At 51.4% G+C, this 24,358-nt stretch overlaps 2 protein-coding genes across 2 annotated transcripts; both read left to right on the forward strand.

Moving 5' to 3' along the window:
- Nucleotides 1-13,098: 13,098 nt before the first annotated feature.
- On the forward strand, nucleotides 13,099-14,666 carry Otos (otospiralin). The gene is made up of 4 exons (XM_034521948.2): nucleotides 13,099-13,164; nucleotides 13,411-13,503; nucleotides 13,628-13,654; nucleotides 14,322-14,666. Exons 2-4 carry the CDS (start codon nucleotides 13,446-13,448, stop codon nucleotides 14,504-14,506), a joined length of 270 nt encoding a protein of 89 aa, XP_034377839.1. The 5' UTR covers nucleotides 13,099-13,164; nucleotides 13,411-13,445; the 3' UTR covers nucleotides 14,507-14,666.
- Nucleotides 14,667-16,777: 2,111 nt separating this feature from the next.
- Nucleotides 16,778-21,648, forward strand: Cops9 (COP9 signalosome subunit 9). The gene is made up of 3 exons (XM_034521650.2): nucleotides 16,778-16,893; nucleotides 19,086-19,158; nucleotides 21,403-21,648. Exons 1-3 carry the CDS (start codon nucleotides 16,831-16,833, stop codon nucleotides 21,438-21,440), a joined length of 174 nt encoding a protein of 57 aa, XP_034377541.1. The 5' UTR covers nucleotides 16,778-16,830; the 3' UTR covers nucleotides 21,441-21,648.
- Nucleotides 21,649-24,358: the final 2,710 nt, after the last annotated feature.

The following is a 24,358-nucleotide window of genomic DNA, read 5'->3' on the forward strand; positions in this document are numbered from 1 at the left end:
GGGCGCTACCTGTGACTCAAGCCGGGGACTTGGTTTAGGGTCAGTAAGGAGGCCCTGGCTGTGAACCAAGAAGCCAGTCCTCACTTTCCCTGGGTCTTGTACTTGCTGGATCCAGCACTGTGAGACATGAATTTCTACTATTTTTACCCTGATTTTTTTTCTATTTTTGGTGACTTAACCCTGAACTAAGGCCCTAGGAGGTGGGTGAGAGGAAGAGTGACTTTGCAATCCCAAGAGACTCTGCTGTGGGCTCGTGGGCCCTCTTTTGTGCTCCTGTGTCTCTTAAATACTTCCATGTGATGCCAGAACCCAGAGAGAGCCCTAATTTTTCTTAGACCCTGTTGCCTAATATTGACTATTTATCAGGAAGGTTCTCATCTGTTTACCAAGTCCTGGGGCTCCACGGGCCTCACCACACCCACACTGGTGTCATGCTTAATAGGTCAGGCTCCGACAGGTGAGGTAAGGCATCAAGGTTGAGCTACCTGTGGTTCATCACACCAAGCAGAGCTTCTGTAACACTCCCACTGTGTCAGAGACCCTGGGTCCCATGCCCTCCTGAGATCTTATAGCCTGAGCTATACCTAAGAACTCATCCTGGAAGCTACCTAAGGGTGGATCAGGCCTGTTGGTTGGAAAATTCCACATCCTGTGGTTTATATACTCCAAGGGTATATGGTGAGTCTCAACTTCTGAGAAGAACAGGACCAGCTCTGTGCTGTGCTCTGGACGCACAGCCCGGATAGGGCCAGTGGAGGACATGTGGGGTGGGGCTAACCAAGGCTGCTCCCTCTGACCCATTCCCCACGTCACTCTCACACCTCAGCCCCAGAGCTCCTGTGGGACATTTGAGTCTGCTTCAATCCCTGTCTCCTGCAGCACTTGACCTGCAAGAGGTCTGGCATTTCCTCATTTGAAGAGGTGGTTTCTCCTTCCTCAGGCAGGGCTGGCATCTATTGCATGAGGGTACTAGGGCGCTCTGAGGAGTACATACAAAACTCAGTTTTACCTCTAGTATGTGTACATATGGGGAAATCCTTGGACCCCAGGCCAGTGTGCTCCAGCTCTGTGTCTTGCATGGGATAACCATGACCCTGAAAAAAATTAAAATTATGGCCCTCAGGCTCAGGATGTTCTAGGTGCTTGGAAGTGGCAGACTGTCACCTCATTGCCCCAGGCAACAGATGGACCTTCAGCCCTGACTTGGTATGAATGAGGTCACTCACCACTCTGACACTGATTTGGTTTTGCTACCAATAACCTCCGCCCAGCTACATGCCTGCAGAGAGCTGGCTTTGGGGACAGCTGGCTCTGCAGGTTCCTCCTAAGCCACTGTGGCCAGGCTTGTGCCATGGGTCCCTGTAGACAGAACTACATGGGAACAACTCCAGGTCTCAGGAGGTCACCCTTGGGTGCTCTAACCTCTGTTGGACATCCTTGCCAATGAAGCCGCTCCAGGAGCAAAGTCACCACACAAAAACACTGCCCTGTGTGGTCCCTGCTGGCCAGCCCTTTGTTAATCACCACCAACTGGGCTTGACGCTGATCTTTCAACCCCAGGCCAGTCAATCATGGGGGTAGGGGGTGGTTCTGGAGTGAACCGCCATTGGATTGAGTATGCCATTAGCAGAGAGCTGTCCTCATTCTCCTACAGTGGTCTCCACCTGGGATTTATGGCTCTCCTCCCTCTGCTGGCCCCAGGCCACAACAGCAATTTCACTGTGACTGCATTTGTCAAGGCTGGTGGCAGCTTGGGAAAGAGAGGGCTGCTGCCATTAACCCACTTCTCCACCAGAGCCACCCTCAGAGCCTGGCAGACTCAGGAACTCTGGTAGAAAGTCCTTCGATGGTGGAATGGAGAGTGGGCATCCCAGGCATCTAAGGCTTGTGGAGAATGGCCTGTCCTGGACATGTTGGAACTGGAGACCAGACTTCCTCTAAACTTGATGTCCTCAGGATCCTTTTTGAACATTTATCTGTGACTTTAGAAACACTTGCCTCTGTGCACATGCTACAGGCTGCCACCACACTGCAGGACTGACCTCACGTCCGTCCCCTCTTGCCCAGCAGGTGGCTGCTCTGTTTACCCTTCTGTGGAGCCTGAAGGAGAGTTTCTGAGTGCAAAGGTCAAAGGTTGGACAGGTCCTGCACTCCTGATCTCCCAGAGTGGCACTAATCTCAGAGTGACCTCACTGTAGGGAGTCACTGGAGATTTACAGATGGCTCCCATCTGAAGCTTGGAGAGTCACGAAGTTTGCAAATGTCCTTGTGTCATTTATTGTCCCTGTCACTGTGACCTAACACCTGACAAGAAGCAACTTGAAAGAAGATTTTATTCAAGCCCATGGCCTGAGGGTTTAGTCAGGTCATGGATGGAGGCCTGATGCTGGAACAGAAGATTGCTCACTTTGGGCAGGTCAGGGAGCAGAGAGAGTCTGGACAGGAAATGCTGATGAGAGGGCCTAGAACTCCAAACTCTTTTGGAGGACACAATTTATCTCACAGCAAGAAGACAGGGTCTTCCTACCTCATGCTTAACTGATTCTGATCATTTACTTCTTGTCCAGGATCTCCAGGACACCTAGGTTCAGGCAACTTCTTGCCGTGTGAAGCTCACAACCCCATACCTCATTTCTATGGGTGCTGTTTTGAGCCTGCTAAGGATTACAAAGATGCAGGTTCTCCACTCAGGAACCTGGGATCTTTCCGCCGACATCCCTTCCCAAGCTGAGTCTAGAAGGTTCCAGGCAACGTCTCTATTTCTGAAGGCCCTGTCTGTAACCTTGAAGTAGTTCTTTTTACCACTCTTCCCTCTTCAGCTTCCTTCCGGTCATCACTTCCACCCTGCCCAGCTTTAACAGACCCTGTGGCTTCATCCCTTACAGCCCTTGTCCCTTGCCACCCTCAGCCTGGACTCTGTAATGACTCACACCAGGACACGTGTACAGAATTCTTGGGGTGGGCTGTGCATGAGGACTCCTGTGGCATCCAGGACAAGGAGCCCTGTCTGTATGGCTGCCACTGCCCTGCTCATTTCTCACCGCTGGCTGCCTCTCAGGAAAAGGCTAGCCCCGTACATCATGTGGAAGGAGCCCATCAGTCACCACACCGACCATCAGGGCTAGACAAATTGGCCAAAAAAATCAATTTTCTAAAAGACACCTTGCTGATGGTCAAATGAGTGATGAGCCCTCTGAGGTCTCCTCCTGGGAACCCAGTCTGTTGCTCTGTGCACTGGGGTGGCCCAATTAAAGATAATGGGAAGGAAGAAAGGTGATCCAAAAAGCCCCCACCTCATCAGCAGGAGCCAGAGTGAACACGGGGCCAAACCGTGAACACGGGGCTTCTACCAGGCAAAGGTTTCTGAGAACCTAGAGATGGTGCCAAGAAAAACCACGGATACCAGACACCAGACTTCTAGAAGGCTGTCATGTAGAGAAGACCCCAACCTTCATGTCTTCCTGCCATTATGTTCAGAGGCCCACCACAGGCCAGTCCATTCTCTGTTCCCTCTTCTCCCCATGTGACAACAACACATATCACTTCTTCCCTAGATTTTGTGTCTATCTACCCAAACTCACTCAGACTCCCCAGTGGGCTCTGCAGCAGACAACCCAGATTTACCTCCTCCTAGGAAAGACGTACCTGCACCCAGAATCTTAGTTTCTCCCGAATGTGGCGCCTTCATCTAACCTCTTCTGCATCAGGCTGGTCTCTGACAGCAGCATCTCCCCAACCAGAGCTGGGACTCAGAGCACAGCCTGGTTCACCATGCCTCCACCAGGGGAGAACTTGGATAGCCTCAGTCTCTTTTTCCAGGCTGGGCAGGTCCAGCATGGGCTACAGGACAAATCAGCAGAAGGCTTTCTCTGGATGGCCATTCAGCTCAGCTGTGACACCCAGGCTAGTATCCCCAAGGCAGGGCTGCATGGAAAGCCTCAACATGTTCACTCTCTTGAGCTGCCTCAAGTGTGACATCAAGTCCCAGGGGCTCAAAACCTGAAGTAGAGTGTCTCAGATGTTAAGAGAGGGGGGTTCTGGGCTGTTGGGGATGTAAGCATGACAAATGACATTGAACCTGGTCCCCAACACCTGGGACCTCTTCCTAGTTCTGTGACATCCCTCCCTACCCCGACATATGATTGAGATCCAAGGACCTGATGCCATAGCAGATACCTGTGTGGAAAATGTCCACTCCAACTAGCCTGCCCTGGTTTTGTTGCATGGCCATCAGTCTGAGGGAGCCTGGCTTCTGTGTGGGGTAGCTCCATGACCCGGGGGGCTGGCCCTGTTACCTGAGCAGAAACTCATTCTGGGTAGGATTTGCTTGTGCAGGAAATTGTGCCTGGGTTTCACTGCACAGAACAAAGCTGTTGTCTCGTTTCCTCCCCCAAAACCAGATCTGTGCACATCGTGACTGATGGGTAAACACCACAGGATCACAGTAGGTGGATCAATAGGGCAGAGAAATGTCCAGCTCTCCTCAGAGCCATACAGGTCAGGGAACATGCACTTCTATGATGTGCAAATGTGCACATGTGCATGTGTGCACCTATGTGGACATGTACGTGCATATATGTGTGTCAGTGTATGTGTGTCTACATGTATGTGTGCTTACGCACACTCCCAGGCAAGGCCATTTTGGAACAAGCTGCTTCCCTCTGGCAGAGATGTATTGCAGTGTTTCATTGTTATGCTGGAAGGCCAGCTCACTCTGGCTAACGACAAGGAGGGAATGGCCTGTGCTGGCTTGGTCTTGCTGCTCTGCCACATTCCTGTGGCTTTTCTTCCTAGACACTGCTAGCCAGAAGGGCTCGGAAAGAGCTGCAAGATCAAAGCCAGCAGGAAGCATATGTGGAGGCAAGCCAAGTAGACTGGGGGTGCAAGCCCCGAACCCTAAGCTTTAGACCTTGTATGTGGAGCCTAGCATGGGACTAGTTAGTAGGTGCCAGGAGGATGCTCTGAGAGCCCAGTCTGTGAGCCAGGTTGGTGGTGGGGAGCTTGGGACTCCTGTGTCTTACACTCAGTGATGCTGACTTCAGCTCGATACCCCCGTGGTTCCTGAAGCCACAGATAACCTAGTCCTCTGAGGGCATGCTGTGTCAGGTTTGTGAGGATCATACCCACAACCACCGTGCAAAGGCTCATTTGATGCTGAACTTAGTGGCCTCCTGGCTCTGAGTGGCTTCTCCCCAGGACCTCAGGGCCACCTCATAAGCTCATCTGGTGCTGGTCAGTCTCCCCACTGGCCTGAGCAGAATGTGTCAGGCACGTTGGTCCCCTTGGGTGCAAATAGGAGGCATTTAGAGAAGCAGCTTCTCACGACCACTGGGTATCTCCGTGGCATGAGAGAAGGTTCTGCTGCCACAAGGCCTAACAGTCAGTGATCAACTCCATCCTAAAACTGCCTCAATTTGCCTGATCGTGGGACCACACATATACTTTAGTAAGTTTGTTAGCACACTCAGAATACATCTGGCAGAATACAGGTATCCCAGAATGCCTCACAGTGGGAAGGAGAGTGGAGTCACTGAACTGAAGGTGACTCTGATCCAGGCCTTCAGAAGGAGAGCCAGGTATTAGCCCAACTTCCTCCTGACCATGCTGGCCTGGTGGCAGCCATGCTGCCATCTGTTTGCCTCAGCCAACTTCTTGGAGGACATCAGCCCTCCCTCCCTTCCAGGGTGGGAGTTCACTTAAACTCTGAAGAAATTAAAATTGTCTAAGCACCTAGGCAGGATTTGAGACAAGAGCCAACCTAGGGTAGCCTGAGTTTACTACTGGAATTAGATAGAGCAGGATAGAGGCATCATTCCAGAGACTCCCATAGACCCCAAAGTGCCATCTAGGCCTGAGGTTGTCCCTGTCCCACACGGGGACATCAAAGACATAAGAGAACCAGGTTATGCTAGGACCCACCATATTGGGTCATATCTGAGGACCACAGGCTCAGAAATGGCCAGTGGCATCCATACCAGACCCCTCCATGGCAAGGGGGCCAGAAACAGGAGGCATCTCATTCATGGTGAGGGTCCCTAGTTTGTATACTATTTACATTTTATTATTAATAGCTAATGTCTGCTTGTTCTGAGCTCTCTCAGAAGACTTGGAGATCTCAACACTCTTTATGACTTCATATACCCTGGAGTTTTGGGATGCCAGGACAAGATGTACCAGTGACTCAGAGGTATGACTCTCTAGTGGGGAGGCACCGACATCAACTTTCGCGAGCAACCTTCGCCTTTGGAGGAACACTTCCCTTGTTATGAGGCTGTCTCCAAACAAGGATTCTGCATTTCCATGTGTCACATTTCTCATAGTTTACATAGTCATGAGCTGGCCTGAGGCATGCAGATATCACTTTCGTATGACATGCATACATATGAAAGACCAGTATATCGATTTTCAGCTATTTTCCAGAGTTCTCAGGCCCTGTGCATAGCCCTGCCCCTGCCTACCCAAGTCCTTATGAAACTGTGAGCTACTGCTTGCCTTTGCAGACAGAAGTAAGTTCAGGTCCTGCCCAGTATGCCACAGCATGGGGCTCACCCAAGATTGATGGCGTCTCCCACCCATCCCACCCCAGCTCTGCCTGAGCCAGGCAAGGATACAAATCTATAAATGAGTTCCCCAAATCCACACCAAAGGCCTCATATACCCCAGATGTCCATGCCAGCATTTAATGGGCAACATGAGGACAGGATGGTGATCCAATAATAGGCTTAACTGGTCCCCCTTAAACACCAAGGTGTGGACTTTTTTTGGTTTTGCTTCAAAAATTTTACAAACCCATGTGACTCATAACACACCTCATGACTTTTTAGAGCATCAGGTGGGTTCCTGCACAGGCTTATGTCTCGAGAGGTCAGGGTGAGACTCCTGTCCCTAGTCATCCCATTTCAGGAAACCGACCACACAAAGGAAACCCAAGAACCTAAGACTTTATACCAACCATGGCATCCTGCTCAGGGCAGAGAGATGGCAGAAATGTCCAGGACAGCCAAGGAAGTGTGCTGTGCACATGGTAGGGTACTGTTCCTAACCTCAACGTGTCCCCAGTAGTATGAACAATATCTGCCATCTCTAGGTTTATCATTTAAGGGACCCTATGGTATCCAGGGGCTAGAGACCAGAGAGAGCAACACACTACGGTATACAAAGTAATCCCTCCACAGAGGACCTGTCCACCTAGGGGATTCATGAGCTACTGGACCACCACAGTGAAGTACTATCACTGTCAGGAAGAGTGGGTGAATCTACACCCAGTAGCCATGCAAAATGGATCAGGCAGTAAGAAACGCCATCATGAGGAAAGCCTGGTTATGCTCCAAGCACATAGCCCAGAGGGATTGAGAAGTCCAGCTAAGTCAATACCACAGACTGCTCATTCAGGCAGGGGACATGGAAGGCAATGGAATTCATTTCTCCTTCTCAATTTACAAACATTTCTCCATTTGCAGTGTGCACACACCCCTCAGCCTGCTTCTGGGGCCGGCAGCTGATGCTGATGTCTCCCTGGGAGCAAAATGGGAAGCATTCTGCTTTCAAGGCTGCGGGCTGGACAGGAGCCTCCTGGCCCTCCGCAGAGACAGATTTAGCACATGCTTCAAAGCATATCCAGCCCTTTAATTCTTAGACATGGGTCTTGGCTTAGCAGGGCTCTGCCCAGAGTGAGCTCCTGATGCCCCGTGCTGTGGGCTCATAATACCTGCTTCTCGGATGAATCGATGGGTTCAAAATCTAGGACAGGCAGCCGAAGCAAGACGGGAGACCTGCTCTTTCATCTCTGTTTCTACCAGCATCAGGAGAAAAGAGCCAAAAAGCCAGAGAGGGACACAGTGGGTGGTCAGCAGGAAGTTCGGAGATACTGCTGCCAACTCCAGTCTAGACCTGCAGAGGCTGAGCCTAGGGGCCCCCAAGGGCAGCAGGACTGACCACGCTGCCCAGATGCCTCAGCCAGGCTGAGAAACACACTGAGCCCCAGTTCCCATAAATCCCGGCTTTCATGTGGTACTGAATAGGACAAACAATGGATCTATTTCAGGCCACAGAAAAATGGCCCAGCCCAGGGCTCCTCTCGCAGTTAGGAGGTTCAGCATAGTGGGTCTGGAACCCTGGCCCTGCCAAGAGCCTCGGGAAGCAAACACCACTGTTGGGCAGGTCCCATCCTAATCACAGGAGGATGTGGCTGAGGGTGGCCACTGTATATTTGCCCCATCATGTGGGCACCATTGTCCCTTAGCCTAAGGTCATATCACCCAAGGAAAGAAACCCTCCCTGCCCCAAAGCACACCATGGCCTGTCTGTTTCTACCTGATTGCCAGTTCTCCAGGCAGGTACTACAGACCCAGGTAGGGGCCACAAAGGGCTGAATCTGCAGTCTGGGGGTGCTGGCTACTCATTCCTTGTTCTGTTGTCAGATGCATTTGTGTCCCTCCTCCAGAAGGTCACATCTTGAAAGAGCTGGGCCTGGCAGGCCTTTCTCCAAGGGAGACAAAAGGAAATATCCCTCAATCAAGTGTCCTTTCTGAAGGCACACAAAGAAAATCCCACCTGAGAGTAGGCACGGCTAGGTGTGGCTTTGGTTAGAAACTAAGGTTCTGAACCAGGAACACTCAACACCAGGAAGGGTCCATACTGTGACCCTGGAGAGGTAACCAGGTGTCTTAGTCAGGGTTTCTACTGCTGCAACGAAACCATGACCAAAAGCAAGTTGGGAAGGAAAAGGTTATTTGGTTTACACTTCCAGATTGTAGTCCTTCACTGGGAGAAGTCAGGACAGAAACTCAAGCAGGACAGGAACCTGGAGGCAGGAACTGATTGAGAGGCCATGGAGGGTACTGCCTACGGGCTTGCTCAACCGCATTTTCATGGAATCCAGGACCACCAGCCCAGGAATGACCCCATCTGCAATGGGCTGGGCCTTCCTCTTATCAGTCACTGATTAAGCAAATGCTCTACAGTGGGATGTTATGGAGGCATTTCTCAACTGAGGCTCCCTTCTCTCTGATGACACTAGCTTATGTCAGGTTGACACAAAAACAGCCAGGCATACACATGAGTATACACAGTGAATTGCAGGCCAGAAACTGGTGCTCGGCACTCCAACTGGGCCTGGCTGGTTCTGGGACTCCTGGAGCCTGTGCTACCAAGCCCTAGAGACTTTCTTGGCCAAGCCCTAGATAACATTTAACCTTCCCTATGGTATTAGAAACATGACAGGCAAGTCACTTGCAGATCAAAGGAGCTGAGGGAAAGGTTATGGCAAGCAGATCAGTACTCTGCAGTGGTCTGAGGTGAGAGGGTCATGTCTGCCCAAGGGCTTCTTCTAAGTAAATGGGTCTGCATGGCACCGGTCGATGTCACTCCTGCTGCTGCTGATCTGTGTCTCTGGTATCCTGTCCCCTGACTGGAGTCCAAGGCAGATCCTTGGGTCTGTATCAGCATGTCTGACTTGGTGAAGCCCTTGTGGGAAAAGCTCAGGTGACATCCTTCCCAGCCCAGGGTCAATACCAGCCTTTCCTGTGTTCCTGGAAATCTTTTCCCACCACACAGAGAAATGCAGCGGATAGAGAATCCTGTGAGAAAAAACATGGACTATGTGAGACTCATCCCCTGCCGGGGATCACAAATGACCACAAGCTAAATATTCTGTTCTGGGAACCATATTCCACCTCTCAGGGAGGCAGCTGTCAGCTGGGGTGAACCAAGCAACTTCCCAGTGAGATGCCTGGTTCAGTGGTTCAGTTAACCCTTTATGTCACTGCAAAGCCACCAGTGGAGCTTCCTGTGGTCAGGGGAGGGCCTACAGCAACATCTAGATTTTTGGCTTCAGCATGATCCTTCTGTTCTGCCTGGGCTGGTATCTGAATCCATTGGCCATCAGGAACCCAGATGCTCTCTGGAGGAGTGTGTGTCTCAGGGGTGTAGTATTGATCAGGACTGTGGCCTCAGGTAGGTAGCTCCACACCTGCCTATCTTGCGCGTGCCTTCTGATTCCAGTCTCAGCCTCTAAAGCAGTCCACCTCCTCCCCTACTCTACGGGACAGCAGCAGTAGATGCCTGCTTGCCTGTGCACATTCTAAGTGTGTATACACCTTATACATGTATACACCTTACACAGTCACGGTGTCTGGAAGATGTGTGTTTCACCTAAAACGACTATTTGGGGGGCAAAAACAGAACCCTGGAGATGTTTGAGACATGAAACTTACACTAGAAAAGTATCCACTGGTTGCTTGAAATTCAAATATAACCATGCATCTTTTATTTCTCCCAACCACCCTGGAATTTCCAGGATCCCCCAACCCCACCTCATCCCACCCCAGGTCAAGTCCCCTTGGTTTCTGAAGGAGTACTCTCTGGGGTTGACCTGGGACCTTTTCAGAGAATCTATGGTTCGGGGAAAGAACGAATTATTTTAAAAGAAGGTGATCACATGTGTACTCGTTTCAGCTTCAGATTTGTGTGCCATCAGTCTTATGACATGGAAGGAGGTTTTGATCATTTGAGAACACAAACCCTGTCCTCCTGTGGGCCAGCTGCACAGGATCCTGTGAGCATGGCGCCCCCTGGAGGCCATCTCAGAAACATGCCACTCCAAGCCCGGAGCCTGTACTGCTTTGGGATCTGCTGTCTCACCTCTAGATTCCCTGACTGTTAAAGCTGCCACACCTACATCAACTGTGATGGCGTGGAAGGACTTCCACCTTGGCAGGCTTTTCCAAGTCAGCTCAACACTCTCCCAGATTTCTCCCTTTTCATGTCCAAGGTATCCTGTTTAATTAAGTTCTTTCATTAACATAGCAAGTCCGATAGGGATGTATAGGTTTGAGAACAAACTTGGGTGACATTAGAAGTCTGCCCCTCCCTTTGTAGGAGCAGGGACGGCACTTCCTGACGTAAATGTGTCTGCCAGGGCATGTTTAGAGGGACAAGGGGCAGCATGGCTGGCTTCTAGAACCTCTGAATTCTAGCACCGTGTAGTCACGTGACACCACCCTCCTGGGGTACGAGTCCAGCCAGAAGACTCTCCAACCCTGTCAGTCAGGTACTGCTCAGCCCCTGGGATGCCCAGATACTCTGTAGGCGCAAGCAAGGGGGCAATGCCATCTGGGATGGAGGACTCAGGGCAGATGTCAGCTTGGGAGATGAGAGGGGAAGGCAGGCTGTGAGCCATCGCTCCCCACACCCCAGTACTTATGCTGGCCACGGTCCAAGAAGCAGGAAGTGACCCTATAATCAGTTAGAAGCCACTCCCGAGGCTTTGCTGGGCTCGGGGATGTGTGAACAGTGCAAAACACAGGCGGACCATTCGGTGGAGAGAAGAATTCAGGAGGCACACTGACACGACAAACTGTGGCCTTGAGACTTTAAATTATGAGCACGTGCTTGTGCCCATGTTGGGACAGCTCAAAGGATGATGGCCAGCTACTCTTGGCTCTGCCTTCTAGGAGAGTAAAGTTGGTTTGGGGTGGCACTTAGAAGTACAGGCCAAGAGCATCTCCAAGGCTCAGGGAGTACTCAATAGTCAGGTGTAGTGTCCCAGGATGGACAGCAGAGGGCGCAAGATACTTCTGAATCATTTCCAATCCTGGCGTTTCGAACCAATGGGCCCTTTTCAAGCCGACTGCCACAGGAGGTAACAAGGGGCCTCTGTCCAGCGAGAGTGGCCTTACACATCTAAACATTTCCTGACTCCAAGCAAACAGACCCTTAGGACCTTGGATGTTTCCTCTGAGGTCCTGTGTGGGGCGGTGGAGCAGGGACTGTCTACCGTTCACTGGGCAGGTTTCAAATTTGCCTGTCTTATATGGCATTGTTCCTGGGCCCAACCTTTGGGAGCTTGAACCCTTCCCTGCTCTCAGAGTTGAATTTTAGAAGGAACCCTAGCTATTATTAAAGGATGAAATCTACTATTTTGGGATTCCCACCAAATGTGGGTATGCAAGGCCCCGGGAAGGCACTTAACATTTTTTTTAAATGGCATTTACTTATTGTGTATGTGTTTCCCTTCAGATACGGGCTCATCAGGGTGGAGAGTTGACTGCCACTCCTTGGTGGCCCTCTATGGCCAGATACTCAGGCTCAGGGTGTCTGCTGACTAGAGCTCTTGGCCAGGTCTCTGTGTCTGTGCTATAAGTTAAGGCTGTGAGCATGGCTGTGCTGTAAATCAGGGCTGTGTGTCCTCATGAATCCCATGTCTGGAGGTGGTTCAGGGATCCTGACACAGCTGCCCCAAAGCAGCCGCACTTCTTGTAGCACAGGGGCCAGGGGTCTGGAAATGAAAGCCAGAGGCTCTCTGCTACATGGCTGTAAGCCAATACTACTGGGTGATACCCCATCTCTGGGACTCTGGTTAGATTTAGGCTGTTACTTGGGGAAGGATGGGGACTTGAGGGGTCCTCTGGGCCACACAACTTCAGAACAGGGTACCAGAATCTTTGAGAGTCCTGGGGTATTGAGAAACGATGGAGACCCTTATCCTGGACCCTGCATCCAGCAGGGTGCTTGGACCCCACAGGGCACAATGGAGATCATCAACCTGGACTTAGGTTCTGTATGCAACAGGGTGTTGAGACCTCAGGGTTGGGTTCATGAGGCTACACTTCCTCTGACAGGTGGGTACAGGTTCTATCAAGGGATAATCAGTGTTCTGAACTTAAGGATCCCTGATGTCTGCTGGTATCTATCCCCTGGCCTTCCCCATTAGGGACTTGGAGGAAAGCTCTGGTCTGGGGGGAGGGGTCCAGCTTGGCCCCTCTCCATGGCTGTTCTATCAGTGTGGCATCCTGGGTGTGGGAGTGTGTGCAGGCTTACTAAAGAGGCCATGGGATCACAGGGTCCTGTAGCACAGCAGAGAGATTTCAGCAGCCCCGTATCAGATGTAGAAGGAGAGGTATTCAATGGACCCATGCTGAACTCAGCTTTGAAAGTTGATGGCAGATTTGATCTGTGGTCTGATGCCCCCAGCTGCTCCCACAGGTCCTCCTGCCAGCAAGGAAACAGAGACCTACAGTCCTCTGCTGGGGGATGAAATATTCAGTTTGATGGCTCGGGAGGGTGACGCTTCCTTCCTTGTCCCAGCCCTACTATAAAGAGGAGCCTGAGCATTGGCAGTGGCCCCACAAGGCTGCAGATTGCGCTAAACAGATCAGCAACAAGGTATCCTCTGGGGCGGGGGGGATGTTGGACCGCTCTCTCTACAGACAGGGTGGACCTGGTGTTTGTGATGGGGGTGGGAATGGGAGAGTCATCTCATAGATAGTCACCTCAGAATAATGGCTTAGAAAAACAGAAACAGAAGCATTTATGAGATGTTAGCATTCTTAAGGTTGGTCCGCTTCGGGATGGCAGGGTGGGATCATCCTGGTGGACAGCATCATCATCCTTGCCTTCCTCCTGCTGCAGGTGGTCCTGAGGATACTGGTCTGCACTTGGTAAGGATGCAGGCCTGTGTGCTATGGTGGCTGGCCCTTGGCATTCTGCTGGGGATTCCTGCAGGTGAGGGGCCGCTCTGGGACTGGCCGTAACGGTAGCTCTCTTGCTTTTCCATGCCTCTCCTTCAAACTGTCCTTGTCCTGGTCTGCAGTGGCTAATGGGGGTTTGCTCTTCTTTCCTTTTGCAGGAGCCAAGCCGATGCCAGAGGAAGCAGGTACACTTTTCGATGTCTTTCCTCTCACTGGCATAAGGTACTGGTGCATGCAGGTGGGTGGGGGAGCAGAGGCTGCCCAGCTCTAGCAGACAGAACAATGGGAGCCCTGGATCCCCTGCAGTATGAAAATGCAGGTCCTGTTGCCAGTAGGGAGCTGTGCATGCTGAAGGGTCCAGGACACCATCAAGCTGGGCTTTGTCTTCTACTATGTGAGAACCCCAAGACAGAAGGGAGACGGATGAGCTCTCAGAGTCCCACCCTCGGTTTGAGCTCAGATTCTGGGCACTCTCAGGAGTCCCAGTACCACAGAAGTGGCCTAGCCTGTGCTCTAGAACATGGGTGCTGTGTTCTTTAAAGCCTCATCGGCATGCCACCTGAGCCCCTCACACATCATCACCCAGCTGCCTCTCTGCCAATCATCTCCCAGACAAGGACAGGCCCTGCTTTGTTCTCCCACCTCCCTTTCTTTTCTTTCCCTCAGACCAGGTACTCAAACAGGCAAGAGGTCCACTCAGAGTGACCCAGACCCAACTCCTGACTGGGAAGGTGTCCTCCCTATGGCAGGCACTGGGAGCACCATCCACGTGCCCTGGCTGTAGATAGGATATTCTTCTAGCAGGGATAATAGGACAGGCACTGAGGCCATTACCCGTGTCTTGTCTTTCAGATCCCAACACACAGCCACCAGCCATGCCCTACTGGCCCTTCTCCACCTCTGACTTCTGGAACTACGTGCAATATTTCCAGACCCAGGGTGCCTACCCACAGATCGAGGACATGGCCAGAACCTTCTTTGCACACTTTCCTCTGGGAAGCACCCTAGGCTACCATGTTCCCTACCAGGAAGACTGAGAAGTGTCTAGTCTGCTGCCTGCCTGGCTGCGCTGCCTGGGGCTGAAGGTGGTTCAGAGACACAGTGGTGGGCAAGGGTGAGGCTCGTACTCAATAAACCCCCTCTGAAGATGCATACCACCCCTGTGGGTTTCTTTCAAGGAGCCAATGACTGTAGCACTGTGAGTCAGCTGGGCTTTATTCTGATGACCACTGTGCAGGCCATTAATAAAGACATAATCTATCCATTAATCAGTGTCAATCAGGGCTTTCAGCCTTAGGTGTCACTTTGTTATTCTATCCTCCCAATGACCTGGGGGTGGGCTATGGTGGCCCCGGATTGTAGGTAAAAAAGCTGAAAGAAAGACACCAGTGCAGCTTCACTTGTTGAGGCCACATGCCTAGTTATGCACACCAGATAGCAGGCTGCCTTCCCTTGGCTGTCAGATGAACTACAGTCATGTTGGGGCCTGGCACCCACACTCAGTACACAGTGTGTCCCTGGGAGTAGCAGGAATCAAGAAGCCAGACGCCTGTCTGCAAGGAGGAGCCACAGCCCACTTAGTATCTGAAGGGAAGGTTCCAGACTGAGGATGCTGGGGGAAGGGGATGGTCTCCCTGGGTGGTGCTCTGATTTCGTTAGGATACGAAGGCAGTGTGACATAATGCAAGGACAGCCTATGTTACAGGCCGTGAGCCTCCCTGACACACTAGGCAAGCAAGCCAAGAACACACTGGTTAATTCCCTCACACCGGCAGGAAGAGAAACTAATAGGAGGCTCCTCCTGGCTGCCGGCCTGTCTCACCTTCCTTAGTTTGACCTTCATGTGGGTATCTGAGAATGACACTGACCTGGCATCTGAGGCTTTCTGGTTATTTCTTACACATCCTGCACAGTTCACTCAGGCTTAAGAGGTAGGAATGACTGCCCAGGCTTAATTCCCATTGTATCTTGGTTGAGTCAGTTTCCCTGGATCTGTCCTTACCCTTGACCTCCAATTTTACTCCAACAGTCCACACCCCAAACTCCTGATGCCTCAAAGTTGTTAAAGGAAAACAAAACCAAACCAAATACCCCCAACGCAACCCAACCCACCCACCCACCCAACCAACCAACAGTTCCCGAACGCTTTGAAAGCAGAGTAAGGGAAAAGATCCAAACCACAGGGAGAGGGACAGGGACAGGGACAGGGACAGGAGCAGAGCCTTATACTGCTAGAGGGAGACTAAGCTCAATCACAGGGACTGACAGTCAAGGAGCAGGGTTGGAGGTAGACGGGAAATAACTCAGGGTAACACAGATGCTTCGCTGAGGCGGGATCAGAGGACACTGTCCGGGAACAGTGGGGGGTGAGGAGCCCTATCAGACATGGACAGCAGGCAGGTATCAGTTGGATTTCAGGCTTCTTGCTGCATTGATTTCTCAGGAATACTTGTTAAACCTGGATTTTACCAGGAGGTGCACAGAGGAACATCCAGGGGCCTCACTAGAGTATTCTAGATTGTCAGAGTATCTCAGGCCGTCTTCTACAATGATCCACCTCCATGTCCCGTCTTCATCTCTTTTCTTTCATTCATTCTTTAAAAACCATGGCACAATATAGCACTCTAAAATGTGTCACCCTAGTCACCTCTCGGGGGACAACAGTTCAGTGATATATAATGGGCACCTTCCGGCAACCCCACGACACACCTCTAGAACTCTTCGCTTTGCAGATCTAAAACTGTGTCCACTGAACAACTACCACTCCCAACACTGCGGCATTTATGAGTTTGGCTGCTCTAGAGACCTCATAAGAGTGGTACAAAGTGTTTGTTTATATTTCACTTAACAACATCCTCAAGGCTCGTCTGTGCCCATAGGTTAGGAATCCCTTCTTAGTTTTAAGACTCTACACTATCCCACCGTGAAGATAAAGCCCATCTTGTCTACGTGCACTGGGCTGCTTCCTATTCTTGGCCGAGGTGACCCTTCGAGTGGCCACTGGCTCACTACTAGTTTTAGATTTCTGTTACCCCAACAGCACCTGGGGATCCAATACCTGCACCTTCTAGCCAATCCATTACGGCCTGCAATTCCTGTACAGTAGCCATTCTGATGGTTTTGAATGGCAACCCTACTGGGAAATGGAGAGTCTCCTTTCTCCGCCGACCACTCGTGCTCCTGCGATGTGGCTGGTCCTTAACCCATAATCTGCTGCCTTACTCAGTTTAAAGAAAGCTGCCTTGCAGCCACGCCAGCAGGGTACCACCGAGGCGCGGTCCTCCGGGGTCTAGAGCTGCCCGGAGGAACACCGGAAATAGAAGGGGCTGGCCGGAAGTGAGCGCAACGCCGCCGCTTCAAGATGAAACCGGCTGTGGATGAGATGTTCCCCGAGGGCGCGGGACCCTATGTGGACCTGGATGAGGTGGGGGCGGTGGCGGCACAGAGCGATGCGTGGGGTTGGGAACACGCCTGCAAGCCTGCGCGGGAGCCCAGGCCTTTAGGGATTCAAAAACTGCCAGAAGCTGGGGAAGCGGGAGCTGCCGGGGCAGTTGCGGGGCCCGAGGCAGTTACATGAATTGCAGCGAGGAAGTATGGTTTGCTCACTGTCAGTTGATTGTGGCTCCTGATAAATCTTCCAGGGAGAAAAGACCCGAGCGAGGCTTACACACTGACAGGCCTCCAGCCCCCAAACCCTGAGAGAAGGGGGAAGGATGGTGTGCGGCAACTGTGTGCTTTGTGCTGGGACTCAGTTATTTGGTGTGGACACACAGAGTTTTAGAGCGACCCTGTGCTTTTGATTTCCACCGTGGTCACAGATATTTATCTGATATAGGTGCTCCAGTGAGGTGGTTATGATCAGGAGTGTCAGCCAGCTCTTGTATGTCAACTTCCTGCTCCTCCGCAAAGCTCAGCGAGTAGGGAGATACGTGAATGCATTCTCGGACCTGAGAGATGTCAGGTGTAGCCGAAAGAGGCCGATGGCAAATCCTAAGCAAGGGTGGGGTGGGGTGGGGGTGCCCTACACATGTATCCATGGGGTTTTGTTTGGCCCAGATGAGGCTTAAGAGAGGCGCTTCCCCTGATCCAAATATTGAAGGGTGTGTCTTGTTCACATTGGGATATAGATGATGAGAGCTCTGGAAGAGCAATGCTTCCTGGCCCGCTAAAGGAAGGGAATGTCTTGTAGTTTGTCTTAGCATCTCTATTGCTATGACAAAACACCATAGCCAAAAGGGAAGTTGGGGACGAAAGGATTTATTTGACCTACACTTCCAGATCATCACTGGAGAAAGGCAGGACAGGAACTCAATCAGGATGGGAACCTGGAGGCAGGAGCTGATGCAGAGGCCAGGGAAGGGTGTAGCTTGCTGGCTTGCTCAGCCTGCTTTCTTATAGAACCCAGGACCACCAGCCCAGGGATGGCACCACCTACCATGGGCTGGGCTCTCCCTCATTGATCACTAATTGAGAAATCGTCTTACAGCTGGATCTCATGGAGGCATTTTCTCAACCGAGGCTCCTTCCTCTCTGATGACTGTAGCTTCTTGTGTCAAGCTGACACACAAAACCAGCCAGTAGTTGAACACAGAGGGACAGGAACAAGTCCCCCGTTATGTGGACCTCCACATAATGATGCCTGCAGAATGAGTGTGTGGGCTCTGTGATCCCCTGATGAGGCGATTGCTCTCAGCCTTAGCCCCTCAGCTCTGCAGCAGGTGATCTGAGGGCATCCCAGGGAGGAAGCCTGATGTCCTGTGGGCCTGACGTCCTGTGGGGGTTGGTCCTTTGGAGGGTTTGGAGCTTCGGTTTATAGGGAGATAGTAGAGAAATGGAAATAAGAAGAAGGAAGCCTTAAGGAAGTTGTGATTGAGGCAGCAAAGGCAGGAGGGCTCTGCCAGGACTTCAGAGCAGTCTGTATGGCTTCCTGTGGTGGTGGGGGTTGGGGTGGAGGCACAGATTCATAGGAAGAGAAGATTCAAAAGGCAGTACAGGAGAGGCTCATGCACTTGGCACTCCATGGAGTGTCAACCCAGGCAGAAGGATGCCAGAGCTAGCTGTCTTATATATTGCAACTGCAGGTCTCTGCTTCCACTGTTCTGGTGACTAAATGGCACAAAGTCTTTGAGAGTGTTCATATCTCACAGATTGGGTGTGGTCTAGTTTTGGCACCACCATATGGTGGCTGCCCTGGAGGATCCTCCCTAGAGCAGTGCCCCAGACCTCAGTGCTTGGGACAAGCAGCTTCCCAAGGGGAACGGCTGCCATCTCAGAAGGGAGGGAGGCTCTCCAGCAGATATCCAGCTTGCTGACACACTTCTGCATCCTCTGGCATGGTCTAGGAGACGTTGAAGACTCTGGCCAGAGAGTACCACACAGGCCATGCCAAGGGGGACTCAAGGGATGCAGGACCTTGAGAGAGCTTTAAAACCATTTGCTTGGCTTCCCTATTCACACTGCTTTCTTTTGTCTGGGAAATATTGGCTCCCAACTTGAGCCACATTCTTCTTGTCCCTCAGTGTTCTGTTCCAGGGAGGTGGGATGGGTTTGGTAAGGAAGTCACCACCTGCTTTTGGGAAAGGAACACACGGAATGACCTTACTTCTCATTCTCCAGGCTGGAGGTAGCACGGGACTCTTGATGGACCTGGCAGCCAATGAAAAGGCAGTTCATGCAGACTTTTTTAATGGTGAGTGTGCCAGGATTGGGTGCCAGGCTTAATCTGAGATTTCCTCTGCAGTGGGCAGCTTTGTGCCATGAGTAATTTGGATCATGGAACAGTGTGGCCCAGACCTTGTGCCTTTCTCAGTACTGTGCCAGGTGTATGGAGTGATCGCCCTGGCAGTTAGCCTTTCAGCCCTATCTGAGGGGAAAACAGGAAGTAAGTCTCTCCCCAGTTTACTACCCAAGGTTGAATTTGAGCAGTGGTGTGGATAGCATGTGCAAATGGACATATTGATTATGGTCTGTCTTCCAGACCTGGGCACAGAGGCCTGCAGGGCTCTGTCTTCGGTCTCTCCCTTTCTTTCCTGGGTCACACCTGTTTGTCCACCTGGACTCATGGCTGCTGCCACTTTTGCAGGGTAACAGCTGTGTTCTGCTTTCACTCACCCTGAGCCAGGTCAAGGCAGAGGACACACTTCTATCCCATAGCTAAGAGCATTCTTGGCTAGATTATTGTACCAATTGAACAGCAAAAGCCGACAGTAAAATCACCAGGCTTGTGAAGGGTGTGTTTGAACCTCTTGTCCTTCTGATTGTGAAAGCCTTGTTCCTACTGGTTAACCCTTACATTGGGTTCAAATGGCGATTGGGAATCTAGGCTAAGTTCTCTGCTCGGAGGGGAGTAGTGGTTTTCTCCCTTTTTGTTCCAGCTAGACTTTAGTGCATGACTCTCCAAAGAGCCATAACTAACCATGCCATATTGATTTCTAACTTACTAGGGGCCCCCTCAAGTTCCAAGCCCAGATGGGTTTGGGGGCTCACTGGCATGTGGCTGGTGCTTGAGTGGGGAGCCATCTGTCAGATGGGTGTTTCCTTCCTGGGGACTTTGCTTCTCCCCAGCTGGGGGTTGGAGCCTAGCACTGGAGCCTTCACAGTCATTTCTCTAAGTTCTGTTCAGGGAGTAGATGGTGCAGGGCTACTGACTGCTTCCCAGTGCAGCCTTGTGGCACCTTGGGGGTGGGGGCTCCTGGCTCTGCAGGGTGTGCCTCCTTGAGAATCCCATTCATCTGGGTTAGCGCATGGTACTTGAGAGAACAGCTGTGTACTGTGTTCAGTACATGCAGTCCTACAGGGAGCAAGTAGCCTGGCCTGCACCTAGTGACATGGCAGCAGACACCTGTTTCCCAGTGACCCATACTGAACAGGGAATGGTCATGCAGACTCCCTGTCTCCACTCCTGCCTGGGAAGGGACATGTGTCTCCTACTCACTCACTGCCTGAGCTCAGCAAGAGTGGGTGCTGCTACAGTCTGTGACAAACCCAGTGCTCAGGAAACCATTCATTGTGAGAGGCCCATGGGACTTGGCTAGGACTTCCACCAAGGCCTTTCAGCTCCCCAAACAGATGGGTTCTGGAGCTGTTATCTGGTAAACAGTGGGTCCTTCCTGTGAACCTGACACTTTCTCTTCCTCTACTTCGGTTTATAAGTAGTGAGGGATCTAGACAAGGCTGCGGGCAGGCTGCTGAGAGCCAGGATAAACTGGGTGGTATTGTATCCAGAGGACTATCATAGGGAGGCTTCTCTGCGTCACAGGAGTGGTATCAGGGCAGGAATCATAGGCATCAGAAGGTGGGGAGAGTGGAGCAATCTCCTGCGTGGCCAGAGCTGCACTGTAGACACTGCCTTTGCCCAGAAAGGTCTAGTGTGGTAACACAGGAGGCTTTCCAAGCAGATGACCTCTGCACACATGGGTGGGCTTGACTCCTTTCCTGTCCTCATAGTGACCCTGCCCAGTAAGTAGATGAAAATGTGCAATATGTGTAAGCAGAAGAGCGGGTGGCCATGGCTGGGGGCACCAGTGGCATGTTTGGATGCTGTCTGTAAAATACACTCTGACTGGAGCAGGCTGTAGCTGTGTATCTGGAGCATGGCTTGCCCAGGCTTGCTAAGGGGGTCATCTCAGGGGCTCAGTTCAGCCACTGTTCCCCACACTTCCACCTCCTGGTGCAGGCATGGCACCGCTGTCCTCATGCTGGGTGTGGCCACCAAGCTGCAGGGTGGTTGTCCATGTGTCCACAGCACCCCTGTGCTTTATAAAACATGCCCTCCCTCCAGCTAGACAAGACTGAGTCTCCTGGGGAGTCCTTTACCACGTTACACCGTTTGGCGCTCTCTGCCTTTCCAGCTAGCAGCAAACCCATTTTGAAGCAGTTTCCTCACTTGCTTGTCCTGTACTCAGTAGTGCTGCGTTCTGATTTGTTTTCGTAGATTTTGAAGATCTCTTTGATGATGATGATGTCCAGTGAAGCCGTCCGGTCCTACGGGCTCCGTGTCTGTGATGTGTCTGGAGTCTCAGGACGGTATCAGCTGGTTGGAGACACCATGTGATTATCACTAGAAATCAGGACCTAGTCAGCCAGTAGGGGAACTGTCTGAACCAACTGGGTACTGATGTCTCTGGGAATGCCAGCCTTGTGTCCTTGTTTAAATTAATAAAGAGCACTACAACACACAGAGTGATTTTAATTCCTGTGCTTTTAGATGCAGGTTACAACCCCCTACCCTATGTGTGAACACAGAATAAAACATGTCACGGCAGCAAGCACACCAACCTGCTTTCAGTATTTGTTGACTGGGGATGCCCTGTCCAGGTCAGCAGTGGCTTAGGCAGGCCTGTGCACATGGCTGCCAGAGCACTCTGAGGACCTGACTAAAGTTACCTTTGCCCTGTGAACAAAGACCCACTGCACACCACAGTAGGTGGTACGTTTTTCCCTAACCGCCTTATCAGAGCTGCTGCTATTACAAGACCCCAGGTTGAAGGAATCCTGGTGCCCAGGGTAGAGACGTTGAAGGAGGGGCCTTCCCCATGAGAAATTCACAGTCTGGTTCTTCTCAAAGAACGGTACAGAGTCTGGGGATGGCTTTTAAAAATGTATTAGTCAAGCTCACAGACAGCTGAGACTGTTAAGATTACTATTTTGTATCTGTCACAGTGACAGCTGTTCTGCAGAGGAGGACTTGCCAATGCCTTAGTCTCCTTACTGGTAAGACTAGGATGTTGGTGTCTGAGGTGTCTTCTGTTTTGGGGATCCCCAGTCTTCAGGTGGGGAAGATGTGAGGTAACTACTCAATTGTACAGAGAACCTTGTAAGGACATGGTGTGGCCCTGAGACCAGAACCACATCAGCAGACTGGTCTGCATACCTCATATCAGCAGAGTGGTCTGCATACCTGTGAGCCTGCAGATGCTCTATGGTGTCCACCTTTCCCTTCACAACCCTTACAGCTCCTTCAGTAACAAGAAGAGGAACTTCCTCACTTCTCTCCTCTCAGGGTCAACTCCAAGTGAAAGTAACTTTATGTTTTGCCTGCTGGCTTCTGCTCTTTCCAGTGATACACCTTCAGGGAGGTTATACCCCATGGGGGACACTTGGGGACATTTCTGATTGGTTTGCCTTCCCTCAGGCCACATAGTCTCACAGCTAGCCAATAGAGGCCATGCTTCCGCTGTGGGAGATGGCAGTGCCAACATTCTGTGAGAAGACCTTTTCTTACTAGGGCAGGGAACAGTGGGTGACCCCACTCAGTGACAGCTACAATTTATTTGGAGAACGTTTTCTTTTAACCAAGCATCTTGTCCTTGTTCAGCCCCTGACTCTGATGGGAACTCATTTGGCCTTTGGAACAGCAGTGGAGAGGAGACCTTGTTTAGTGGCTTAGTCTGTTCGTCAGGACTTAGGAGGAAAATCTTCCTTCCCTGGCTTCATGTTTCACCCCTGGGCGGGGTGAAAGCCCTCATCTCCCTGTGAATTTCCACCAGTCATGTCAGTGGGAAAACCAACATGTTACCAAGATACAGGAAAGTATAGGGAAGGGAGACAAGAGGAGTCTCAGTTTGTTTTGTTTTTGAGTCAGTTTCACTGTGTCTGCCTGGCTGTCTTGGTACTTGCTGTGTAGACCAGGCAGGCCTCATACAGAGATCTGCCTCCCGAGTACTAAAGATGTGTGCCACCACATCCAACAAGCATCTACGTTGGTGACAAACCAAATCTAAGCCAGTTGCTCTCCTAACATAAACCATGTTTATAGAAAAGGCCCCTTACTTTGTTTAGAAACTTGACTGCTATGATTACTGCTGGGAGCCAAGAAGAGGGGCTGCTGAGAAAACTCTCACAAAAGGCCCTTTGTCCTCCAGAGGCCAAAGCTTGGCATTCAGGAGCTGTGTTGTTCTTTATCCACCATGGCCCACAGGCCCCAGTCAGCAGGCATCAGACCAGGCCAACTGTGCTTCTTGCTTTAGCTGCACCCCTCTCTAGGGAGCAGGTTTAGGCACCATGGGGCACCATGGGCCCCGTGTCAGAAGCATCCAGCCCTGAATTAGCTATTGCAGGGTTTTCAGGCTACATCACAGGCTTTGTGTGAATAATAATCCCTGCTGAAGCAGACAGCTGCTAGATGATCTTTGAGGAGGGTCGATGCTGTGTGCCTTCAAGGGGCTGCCAGCCCAAGGGCAGTCACCGTATCTAAGGGATGACCTTCCTCTCTTGACCCCAGCATCAAGGCCATCTGATATAAGGTAGATTCTCAGCAAATGTCTGCTAAATGTAACCAAACAACAGCATGCCTCGTGTGCATGGGATTTGCAAGCCATGTCCAAGGTCCTGAGGAGGAGAGAGATGCCATGTTTTGTACCAGCAAAAGCCCTGATTCCATTTGTAACTCTACTTAAATTGTGCCCCCCCCGCCCCTGCCGCCTGCAAAGGCTCTGCTTCCTAATACACCCCCAGGTGGGGTTCAGTGCAAAGCAGGGGGGAGGGGAGAGGGAAAGAGCACAACAGCAGACAGTACATCTTGTACACCTTGGAACTGGAGAATGTGTACGTAAGACCCTGATACTGGACTGCCTGACACCAGCCAGTTCCAGGGGACAAGGAACCTAAACATACCTGTAGTATGCTGCCTGGTCCAGGATGTGTGTGAGAGGGGTGGGATGCGAGAAGGAGGAAAAAATTGGTTAACAGAATCCTGGAGCACAACAGGATGCCTGGGTCAAAGCCCAATTGTCCCTGTGGTCTGAAGCTGGCCTATCCCCTAAGCCCTAAGGTAGCAATACCACCTCCATTGTGGCTACAAGAGGACCCAGCACACTGCTCGGGTATTGATTAGCAGCTCCGTGCACATGGCAGGCAAGCACTGTGCAATTGTAGCTGCCCTTAGCACA

Source organism: Arvicanthis niloticus, chromosome 17 (genome assembly GCF_011762505.2).
Source record: "Arvicanthis niloticus isolate mArvNil1 chromosome 17, mArvNil1.pat.X, whole genome shotgun sequence".
Classification (NCBI taxonomy): Eukaryota; Metazoa; Chordata; class Mammalia; order Rodentia; family Muridae; genus Arvicanthis; species Arvicanthis niloticus.

Excerpts from the sequence above, each read along its gene's own strand:
- Otos (XM_034521948.2), top strand. The coding sequence starts at position 13,446 with ATGCAGGCCTGTGTGCTATGGTGGCTGGCCCTTGGCATTCTGCTGGGG. Across the intron at positions 13,504-13,627 it reads TCTGCTGGGGATTCCTGCAG|GAGCCAAGCCGATGCCAGAG; the intron begins GTGAGGGGCCGC and ends TTCCTTTTGCAG. Across the intron at positions 13,655-14,321 it reads GCCGATGCCAGAGGAAGCAG|ATCCCAACACACAGCCACCA; the intron begins GTACACTTTTCG and ends CTTGTCTTTCAG.
- Cops9 (XM_034521650.2), top strand. The coding sequence starts at position 16,831 with ATGAAACCGGCTGTGGATGAGATGTTCCCCGAGGGCGCGGGACCCTAT. Across the intron at positions 16,894-19,085 it reads CCTATGTGGACCTGGATGAG|GCTGGAGGTAGCACGGGACT; the intron begins GTGGGGGCGGTG and ends CTCATTCTCCAG. Across the intron at positions 19,159-21,402 it reads TCATGCAGACTTTTTTAATG|ATTTTGAAGATCTCTTTGAT; the intron begins GTGAGTGTGCCA and ends TTGTTTTCGTAG.